Genomic DNA, 11,724 nt, shown 5'->3' with positions numbered 1-11,724 from the left:
ATCAACTCTGTTAATCAGTGTGTGTCAAGATTACCCTACATATCGTCCCGCGCCGGTGGATTCGTCGGCGAAGTATCGCACGCCTGCGCGGCTGAATAAAAGGTAAGACGATACCCGCGCGACTTGTACGTCGCTATTATTTTGATACTCGAGTTAACGTTTCGCGATTAAATTTACTCCGGCGATTTTCCTTTCATTTTAAAAATCCATCCGCATATCAAATACGTATATAATACATGTAAATCGCATTCTCTCCGATGGTACAAATTCCCTTTTAATCACTGAAAATTTGTGAGAGCGTTCTGCGCCGCGAGATAATGGGAAACATCATTTGAACGATTTTATTTTTATTTTCGCGACGCCGAACGAACGCTTCTCCCCGTAGCAAAATTTTTTCACGTCGGCAACAAGTGGCCGCAAGCGCGGCGGCCTTTCTTTCCTTCCTCGGCGATGTCAGACTTAATCGAGCGTCAAAACCTCTTTCTTTCAACGTCGCCTGCCGGACTTCTTCCCCGCCGTCGTTCGGTCTTTTTTTTTTTCTTTCCTCTCCGCGTGTTGCCATTCGAAAAAGCGCTATACCCGATGATGACGGACAGGTGTGGATCGCGGGGACGAGCGCCGCGCCGCCGGTTTGCCTGAAGTAAGCGAGAACGGGTTAATCTCCGTGGTTAAGCACGTGTAGTGAATACGCGAGGCTTATGATTACTGATCGACCAGTCCACATGGTTACGCCTGGATGTGGCATAACGGTTGCGTGTGCACACATTTTCACAGTGCGCGGCGCATATTTTCTGAAAGCGAGGCAAACGCCGAGAGAGGAGACTCGATCTCGCGCCGCTGCCTCTCTCGCGCGCTCGCGTTTTCGTCCTCCCGTGCGCACGTGGAGGAACGGACGGCAGCTTGGCTACTGCACGCAACGATCGGCAGGATTCTCTTTTTATTTTCGATACCGCCGCGGATGCACGAATAAAAGTGTCGTTGCAGGAAGACCCGATTGAGATCAATCGAGATGATCTCGCTCGCTGCGAGAGCGGATTTTTTTTTTAATCCTAAAATTGTTCTCCAATTCTAAAATGTTAACTCTTTGATGAACAAATTAAGTGGGCGGAAAATTGTCAACGCGAGTGAAATGACTCGTCGTTTCGCTTAGGCAAAACGCACGATAAAATCTGCAGGAGGTCTTGCATAAATTAATCGCATGTAATTACTAAAGTGTTAACGCCTAGACTTCCTTGACGCCAATACCTGCAACATCCCCCTCCGACCTGCTCGTGCGAACAGTATAATGCACGTTAGTATATTGGAGCCTCGTATAGTATAAAGTAACTTCAAGTTAAGGACCGCGACCTCGCGTACCGCCCGGTGGTGTTTTTCGTAGGTCTACTCGTCCGACTGGGGTTTGAGGCACTCGACTGGTTTCTGGTGCTTTCCGGGCCTGAACAGTCGGTCCCCGCCGGTGGTATCCGGGCCGTAGACTTAACGATCGCCGTCCTCGCGTATCGTCACGCATGGATCAAACATGAAATCTCCGGTTTATCGATCTTTCCCCGGTTGAAGGATTCCCGTTGAAGAATTAATCCTCTTTGACTATCGATCGAGCCTTCTCGATTATCTTCCTAAGACTTAATCGATTCTCCTCAATTAAAACTTCACGTTTTAATGTTCTAAAATTGTTTTAAAATTCACATTGTTTTCTCTCGGTACACGATCGCTGTGACAATTCTTTCTAATCAATTTTTATTATAATGACAAAAAAGTCTTCGCGTTTTAAATTCACCTGCCGCCCCCGTCTGAGTCGCTATAATGGCACGTGGCATAATCGCCACTACCTGCGGATCGCCACGTTCGCTTTCGCACGAATGCGCGATAAACCCATACGCGGAGAAAATCCGCATATAAGGATCACGTGCGCGTTGAATATTTGCACATTAATGAGCGTTACATCTCTAGATAAAAAAAATTTCTAGACCGGTGATTTCCAAAATTGTGATATTGAATTGTCGAGCAACAAAACTAACGTGACAAAAATTTTTCATCCATTTTTATTTGTATTTTTATTTGTATTCATTAAATTTTTTAAATTTAATTTATTTTCTGGACAAAGTTTATACAGAGATCAAATTTCTATCACGGCGCGCGACGAGTCTCTTTTTCATATCTGTGCAGCTTCGACATTGAAATACATATCTTTCCTTATAGTCGCTACTTAGAAAAAGATCATATCATCGCCTGACATTTGATAAGGCGTATCGAAAGGCTGTCGTTATTAAAGTCCTGTTAATTTCCTGATATACCTTTTGGCATTACGCAGTAATATATATATACACGCGCGTTTTCTTTTTCCACAATATTACATTCTAAAGTAATTACTACGGCTCGGACGTAATTGCCCGCACGGCAAAACATTCTCGCACGTGTCGTTTACACTTAGAGGAGTAGCTGATTACGAGCGCGCGGTAATTACTCTCTACTCGACACACGTGGTGGCTACGCGCACCGTAAATTAATTCTATCGACGAGACGCTCGCGCGCGCGGCGTTGTAACGCCGCACCACTCGACGCTGTAACAGATCGCGAGTAAGACGTTCGATCGCGAAGACACCGAAGGTCAGGCCCGAGTGAACAAATTACCACGATTACGATTATCGACGACGCGGGTCCGCGATCGAGCCACGCGGGACCGGCGCGACGGGACGGGTCGTGCCCGATAAGCCGAACGTCGTTTCGCTCTCCACGTCATCGCGTTTCGAGAACCGACTCCTGTGTTCCGCATATCTCATGTTCCCCTCCGTTCCTTTCTTTTTTTTTTTTTTCTTTCGCCTCGCAAAAGTCATCGGAAGCGCGATTCTTTAAAGTACAGCGCATCATAACGATACTACCGTTAAGCGCGAGTATAGAAGGCACTAGGTCAGGAATTCGCTGCATTTTGATGCTAAAGGAACATAAAATGCGCATCTGTACGTGGATGCATATATATAAGATCAGTTCCAACCGCGCGTCCGTAGCGAAACCGTAACGTTTATGTTTGTAACGTTGATAATCGGCTCGCAAACTCGGCAACTCAACCGTGAACTGATTTTAGGCGCTGGACCCGAGGGGAATTCAGGGGGAGGGGAGGAGCTTCGCGAGTTAACGCGGCGAACGCGGAGCGTCGATCTCGCGAGGCGAATTGGCATGGAAAACGCGATAAAATCGATGAACATGCAATTATTACATAATAGCGATAAAACTTTCTATAATGTGTATCTCTCTTACTTAGAAATGGTATCCTCGGAGTTTTGCAATAATAAGAATTCCGTTCGCGTGCAAAAAGATCAATGTTAATGTCATTATCATTGACTACACTTTATTATAATATATATGCTAAAACACCGTGCTGGATTAAAAACTCGACTAGTTGTTTGTGCAATATATATATATATATTTATATGTATTATAATAAATTTTATTTATACTATTTATTTATACATTTCTACTTATTTATACTTATTTTATTTATACTTTTTTTTTATTATAATGTATTTATTAAAAAGATACTCATTGAATAGAATAAAGGTTGAAAAGGCTTTTATTCCTGATCTTGACATGTTGAAAGTTGTGGTGGTTTCCGCCCTCTTCTCTTTCCTCCCTCCTTCCGTCTAGAAGAAATCCGTGACCGTGTACGCGGTTCCAGTACACGCGGTTTCTGAGGGGTTGAAATTCTCAGTTTTTTTTTCCTTTTGTGTTCTGCATAGCTCTTTATCGAAGGGCGTCTGATTGCGCGCGACGGAAGGAGGGGGAGGGGAGGGGAAAGGTGGTTCCCACAACTTTTTTTTCATACGTTCTGCAGAGCTCGTTTCCGAAGGGCCTTGGCGGCGCGCGGCGGAGGAAGGAGAGAAATTTATTATTATACATAAAAATCCACATTTGGAAAACTTGTATTAAATTTAACATATTTCACATGTTCCTAACAGTCCACTTAAATTTTTGTATTAATTTAACGTTAGATGAATATGTTAAAAAAATTAACACAGCAAATATATCACTAATATACAATTTGTAAGCAAAGCATTGTCGAAGCATATATTTTTTTTCAGTAAAATTAATATATTTATGATATGTTAAACACGTATTTTATTCATTTATGTTAGAATTTACGTTTTAAAACACAATATTTTTATGTTATTTGTTCATAAATTGTGTTATTTTGACACTAAGAAATATTGAATATTAATTTAACACAAAATATTTAAATAACATAATCACATATATTATGTTAAATTAACATATTTGAATATGTTAAAACTCAACACAAAATTTTAACAATATATAAGAACTTGAGTGAACCGTTTCTAACATAAATACAAAAAGCGACGTTTTTAATTGCCAGGTCATTTCAATTTATGCAAAAATGCGTTGAATGAGCATAGTTTGAACGATTTTTTTTGTACGTGCTAAACTAAATAATTAGCCGAATTTTGTTGGAAAACATCGTAAAGCCGTCTTTAAGACGATTTCAAAGTGTCTTGTGTCCCGATTTTAAACATGTGTGCAGGTTTGAACGGTCGCTTCACCCCGGAAGAGACGCCCGATCGCGAGAGAACACGGTCGCCTCTCTCGGACCGCCCGCGGGAACCAGATCTTAAAATCGACCCGGTTTTTTTGCGAGCTAGCTAACGGTGCCTCCGTCAAAAGCGCGTGGCCGATATCGGGTATACCGGGACCTGATTATCCGGGTGGTTTAATTTGAGGCGCGTCGGCACCGATCGGTCGCGTGCCCCCCTCGAACGGACACGACGCGGTGCACATATCGAAATATGGAGGTCAATCGTATTTGTATTCCGCGCGATGCGCTTTAGCGGTCGGCCCAACTTCTTCTCTTCCGCCCGCCGAACTTTAACTCTCGCCACGCACTAAACAATGTAGGCCAGCTAATCTAGATCGAATCGAGTCCGATGTTTCCGGCGTTTCCGCTGATTCTCGAGGATGATAATATGCAGAAACGTTATTTCTCTCTCTCTCTTTCTTTTTTTTTTTTTGAGGATGGCGACCGGTCGAACGTCTGCTATGTGTGATATTCGAGGCACGATCGCAATAAAATGGATTAAATCCAAAATTGAGCAGATTTTATTTTAAAAAAACGGTACGTGGTATGGTAAGAGGGTATTGAACCTTCTCGCAAATTTAACGTGCCAAAAATTCGTGCCGCAGTTATAGGACCGAAACGCTCGTCGGCTAGAGTTGCGTTTAAAAGAGTAGATCGAATTAATGCATTTTATTTTTATCAGCTCAAGAAAGAAAATTATATTGATGTCAATAACGGAGAAATTTAAAAAGAATCTTGTATACAAAAACGTTACCCCAATATTTAATTTAAGACAAATTATGTATCCAAATCTAAGCACGGATTTGTTTCCGCGAGACGAGTGTAATTCGCTTCGGAGAAAAAGAAAGGAAGGCGGTGCGACGAATGACACGAACACGGTGTATACGGGCAAACGCGTGTGCAACCGGCATTTTTCTAGGGCACAGCCCGATCGCCTGATTCCCCTTAACCACGTTGTTTTGCAGTTTATATACTGTTACATACCGGGAGCTTCTCCCCAGTTGGGAGGCCGGTCAAATGACCACAGCCTAATGAACCCGACGCGCGCGTGATGTGTCCCGGTGACCAGTAAGACGGTGAATGTGCGACGACAATGTGTACGTCATTTGCGTCCCCTTTCGATGTAAAGGGGAGGAGAGGACGTGCCGACACGAAGGAGAAGCTTCACGAAGCTCATTGTCAGTACGGCCAATACACGAAAGATGCGATAATAATCGACATCGCATTCCGCGGCGTTTGCTCAATTCATGCAACACAGAAATGTTTCATGTGCAACAATTCTGAAAGAATTTTATAATATATATATATAGAATTTTATTCTACAATATATATATATATTGTAGAAAAAATTCTATATATATATTATAAAATTCTTTATATTATATAAATGGCTAAATTCCCATAGAATACTGATTGTTGCAAAAATCTGTCAGGAATGTTTCAATATTTCACATTTCATGTGCAACAATTCTAAAAGAATTTTATAATATATATATATGTATATACAGCTGACAGCTTTTTACAACAATTAGTATTGTATGGGGAATTTAGCTATTTATGTATGCAAACAATAAGATAAAACGAAAATTTTGCTAAAACGCGGGATTCTGGATTCCACTCCCATTTTTACGAATTTCCAAGGTCTCGGTCTGCACGAAGGACACTCCGGCTGTCCATTTCTCCGCTTTTACATTTCTCGATGTTTCTCTCGGCGCATAATTCTTTCAGTCGGCGACGTAATAAATGGGCGTTTAGCTTATCGCCACGACGAGGGGGCACAGTTATCCCCCTAAGAAGCACTCCTATCCTCCTTACCCACAAATTAAGTTTCTAATTGGCCGAATTGGACAGCGCTAGGTGGACTACCCGTCCCGAATATCAATTAGGGGAAAATTTTCTCGCGTATCTCTCGTATATCCGAACAGGATGTAAGTCACATGATGACGATGACGACAAAATCCATCGGCGATAGACCTGTCGCAGGAAAGTTTTTCCCCGCGGCGCCTGACTCGAGGTCGCACACGCCGCCGCGGGTACCGTAAGTCTTGTGACTGCGATACATAGCGTACGCACGTATCGTCGCGGGATTTATCGCAAATAATTTCGCGCGGGTCTGTCGTGCGGCCTACTTGAGGCACTGGCGGGTCCTATCGGCAGGATGAGAATTATTATACGCGACTCCGCGCGTTTCGTTCGCAAATAAAACGATTAATCTGATCTACGGCTCACAATCGATGCCGCGTGGTTATACCCTAGCCCCCTTCGTCGAACAGCTATCTGCTTTTCTGAGAAACGCACGCGACTAACTTGAGTCGAGGGATTATTCATTCACGAATAGGGTGCTTGATTGATTTCTGATTTTTTGTTATTTTAAAGTGATTTTTTATAAATTCGAAATAATTTCGAACAGTTTCGTATAATTTACATGCAATAAGTTTACCAATTAAAATACGCGATTTCATAATAGAACAGCTATTTTTGTATTTGTTTAATTACTGCTTGATTTAAAATGAGATTCATTTCGTTAGCAAGTTGTAAAATTGTTAATATATATATAATTGCTAGAAAACTCTGTTCTTCCAACTGTTGCTTTCTAAATATGCAAAACCTAGAATTAATTCAATATAGTATTTTAGATGATTTCAAATAATTTCAAGTGATTAATTACATGATTTCAATTTGATTTCTTAAAGCTTTTACAAGGGAAAGGTGTTACAAAAGAAAGGTGTTACAATGATTTCAACTCTGAGTTGAAAGTAAAGTTCTGATTTAAATTGATTTCAAATTGATTTCAGTGTTGGATTTCAATGTTGGATGCTTGATTGATTTATAAGGGAAAGGTGTTTACAATGATTTCAATTTTGAGTTGAAAGTAAAGTTCTGATTTAACTTGATTTCAAATTGATTTCAATGTTGGATGCTTGTTTGATAAGTGAGTAATCTCTTGACTTGAGCTCCAAAAATCAATTTCATCTGCTCCAATTCGGAGCTCGTAGATGAAATAAAAATCCTGGTAATCGCACATATTTCGTATCTGTCATTGAATACGACAACGCGCTGTTTAACAGGTGTCTCGTTGCGGCACTCTCGGTTAACGCAGAATGTCGCAAAGAGGATGTCTTCTGCTGCTGCTGCTGCTGTTCGGTTTGGCCGCGCTGAGGGAGGCGTCCACGTCCGGCGATACTGGCGATGCCGTTCGCGAGGGCGAATCCTCTCGCCGGGCGTCGCATCACCGGCAGAAGCGGGTCTTCTGGTTCACGAACGACGGACGGATCGCCCTGCCACCCGGCACCGTCATGACGATCACGCCGACGCTGGCGTTACCCTTCGTCCGGCATCCGCCTTACGGCTTCCTTAGCAACATGACCATCAGCCTGCCGTTCACAAGTGAGTCCGCGCTGCCCACGTGGGTGCGAGTCCTACGCTAAGTGCCGTGATTGTATCCGGTAAAAGAAAATATCGCGATGTGACAGAATCATGCGTCTTTTTCCCCCTCAGTCGACTTCGACAAGCTGGGCCTGACGGACAACGAGAATCCGTACGGCGCTCTGCCGCCGAGCTTCGACAGGAAGCTGAACAGCCGGCAGGCCGGCATGATGATGGCAGACTTCATCGCGGCATTCATCAAGCGCAGATTACACAAGCGGGACATGTCGGAGGTGCCGAAGAACGCGTTCCACGGCGGCGAACGGGCGCTGCTTTACGGCACCACCGAGGATATGCTGTCCACGCTGGGAATGAACGGGAAGGCATGCCTCTTGAGAGCGATTTGCGAGGTCCAGGGACACCATCTGAACAACTTCGGGCTGATCGGCGAAATGCTGAAGCTCTTCTTCACGTTAGTAACTCGGGTTCATAGAACTAAACCTTGGAAGATTATCTTGCTGTATAATTACTGTTTCGGAATTGTAAATATAATTATAATAAGCACATTTTTAGGGCCGTCTAAAAAATTGTTTAATTAAATCCCGATATTTTATCTGTAGCGCCAGCCGATCGCCGTTTGCGAACCTCCTCAAGGAATACGTCGAGGCGGAAAACCGCGGGAAATTTCACGGCGAGTGCTGGCCATACTTCAAGGACTGCCCGAAATCCTTATTTCTGCCATCCAGCAACAAGTATCAGTTAGTAATATTAATTTTGACATTAATGGCCGATCTCATCAATTTCGATCTTAATTCCTAATCTATTCGTGATAAATAAAAAATATAGTATAAGTGTGGAAAAAATATAAGTGCGAATAATAATAAATATATTTTAGAGATGATAAGTTTTAGTTTAGCACTTGATTCTTAAATGGCTTAAATTTTATTAATCACTTTGATCGGCGTTGATAAGGCCGACCCTAAAATTTAATTTAATTTAATTTATTGCATATAAACAAGTTTACATAATTACATAAATGAAATTAACATATGAATACGCAAATGGGACACGCCAGCATAATAACTGTAATGCCTACTGAATATGTGAATGATATATAACGTATGACTAAGAAATAATGGAAAGGAAACGCATGTTACACACAACATTTACGCATGTAAAAAATCTATAATTCTTCGATTAGTTTTAATAGAAACTAATGGTTTCTGAAAATTTTTCGAAATTTCTGCAACGAATTCCCGTAAATAACGCATAAGATTAAATTCTCACTTTAATGAAATTGTTCTTCGAAAAGTTGATTTCGGTAATTTCTTTTTGTTCTCAATTCTTATTACGTCAATAAAAAATTCTGCCTTTTAGGAAAGATTCGTCGCATGACGAGGAGGGCGACGAGGACGAACATTGGAATCAAATCTCCAACGATCTCGACGAAGAGCCCCTCACGAGGATATCGGGACAGAACACGGACACCGTACATCCCATGTAGCTTTATAATTATTGTATGTAGTTGTACAATTATAATTGTTCTCAGGTGTTTCCTTTCGCCCGAGTGCAGATTTTCTAACAAATTCGCTCTTAAAGAGCGAATGGAAACTGACTTGTTCTCGTTACCGAAGTTAATCGCGTCTTTATTCAGCCCTCAATCGCTCGACTTTGAATCCATTGCGTACGAGAGAAGATACCATTTAATTAATATAGATTAGAAATCGCAATTATTACTAATTAACGCACGGTTAACGCTTTGTATCTTCCGAGACGCGTGGGAAAAATTCGTAGGTGCTTGCAAAGGAAGGCTGTTAAATAAGATAACAGAGCTGGTTGATTACAAAGAGATTACCATTATCGTGACCATGATAACGTGATAGATTGAATTCTCGGGCGAGAATACACGTGTAACGTTGCATACATGTAGTGTCCGTATACGCGAGAAACCATCAAAAGTTTTGGCTAGTCGGCCAAACGGCATTGTGTGTAAAATATGTGACACACTAACGATCGTTGTTTTAAGTGTTTCGCTGTTTTGTACAGCGTAAAGAGAATACTTCGATTTTTTTTAGCCATATATAATTCTACGTGTATGATACGACTGTTCGTCAGAGATGCCTATGAAGCGAGGGTTCAGAGGCTTTCTTCTTCTTCTTCTTCACCTTTGAAGTTTAGATTTTGATGGAATCTGAGTACCACGGTTTCTGAACTTCAAAAAAAGGGGGAGGCTTTCTACAATAAGTCGTTTAATTATTGATATCATAAATCGTAAGAATTGACTAATCGCAGTCGAATGTGAGGGAAATACTCTCGACTTCTTGCAGATAGCCCCTCAGGCCTGTGATTTATGCTTCAATCTTATTGTTAATCTTAAAATTATAAACAACCAATGAGAATATACAGATTTTGGCTGGGAGGACTGCCGCTCTATTGGGTGACATCTAAGAATTTTATAAGATCGAAGCGTAAATTAAGCCGGCACTCACAGACATTTTTGACCACGTTAAAATTTGGCACAAACCAATCGCAGCCATATATACTGTGTCACAGCGCTTAAAAGCTAAGCCTGTAGGCACCAGTCGCTGTGAGTGGTTGGGTCCAATGATCGTAATGTGGTCAATGGGGATCCTCTTTTGGCCGGCTCAACTCTCGTCCGAGGCCAGGCGCCATGTGAAAAAGAAGAAGAATGGTGATCCTTCCCGCTAACGGTCGACGACCATTTGGTCGCCGCTTGCCACTACATTCTTTTTACATGTCGTTCTGCGAAACGGCACCCTTGCTGTTCTTGCGACACCGGGACAGGACTCACGATCGGAGGCACGAGCGAACAATGAAGTGTCGGTTCCATATGCGCTTGTGTGATCGTATAAGAATGAGTGAACTTGAATATTTCCTCTTGCGCATACGTATATAATTTTATTTATTTAATTTATATGTTAATAATTTTATATATATATATTATTTCGAGCGAAGCGTCGTGTATATAGTTAAATTCTTTTGTTAGAGAACTATCTCTATAGGAATGATTTTAATTTAATTTCTTTCACACGTAAGATTAAATCTTAATCTAATCTTGTTAGGGTACATCTACAATAAGAGTAGCAAGTCGTAAGCCGTAAGAAATTAATCAATCAATAATCGATTATGCTTATCATATAATTCGACTGTGATTCTTCAATTTTTTGTGGCTTACGATTTACTACTATCATTGTAGACGATCCTTTAATCAAAATTCTAACGTTCTAATTTAAGTTTCCTCGTGATTCTGAACATTAATTGGTATCAGAGATATATATGTAGATATACTTTATAGAAATGTCCTACCCAGTAAATGGGAATAAAGAATTAAAATTTTGTAATTTATGGATTGAAATGGATTTGGCCTCCGTGGAAATGAATGCATTTCTATTTTTTCATAATATTAATATAATATTTTTTGAATTTAGATGAATTGAAACAATGCATTTCCTAGTCACAATTTTTAATTGAATAACATTTATGATCCATTTTCACGGAAAAACTTTTTGAATTTAATTAGATCGAATTAAAAAACTGCACTTCCTGTCTAGAATTTTGAATTAATCAATATTCACGATTTATTTTTTAAAGTTGAATTTTTTTTTTATTGAATGGCATAGAAAATGTGCTTCATGCAATTCCTATAAATGAATATAAAGACATTGGACACTGAAATTAATTCAGATTTTTGGAAGTACGCATTCAGAAGTTTGCGAAAGTTAAAATAAATTTTTTTTAAATCTATTTCAATC

At 40.8% G+C, this 11,724-nt stretch overlaps 1 protein-coding gene across 1 annotated transcript; it reads left to right on the top strand.

Annotated features, from left to right (window-relative positions):
* Positions 1-450: 450 nt before the first annotated feature.
* LOC105455494 lies at positions 451-11,327 on the top strand. The gene is made up of 6 exons (XM_011698863.1): positions 451-525; positions 6,511-6,623; positions 7,686-7,972; positions 8,084-8,423; positions 8,572-8,709; positions 9,329-11,327. The coding sequence occupies exons 1-6, from the start codon at positions 451-453 to the stop codon at positions 9,453-9,455; spliced, it is 1,080 nt and encodes a 359-aa protein (XP_011697165.1). The 3' UTR covers positions 9,456-11,327.
* The last annotated feature ends 397 nt before the right edge of the window (positions 11,328-11,724 follow it).

Source organism: Wasmannia auropunctata, unplaced genomic scaffold (assembly GCF_000956235.1).
Source record: "Wasmannia auropunctata unplaced genomic scaffold, wasmannia.A_1.0 LD335903.1, whole genome shotgun sequence".
Lineage (NCBI taxonomy): Eukaryota > Metazoa > Arthropoda > Insecta > Hymenoptera > Formicidae > Wasmannia > Wasmannia auropunctata.
The sequence above is the reverse complement of the archived record's forward strand: the minus strand, read 5'-3'. Positions and strand labels throughout refer to the sequence as shown.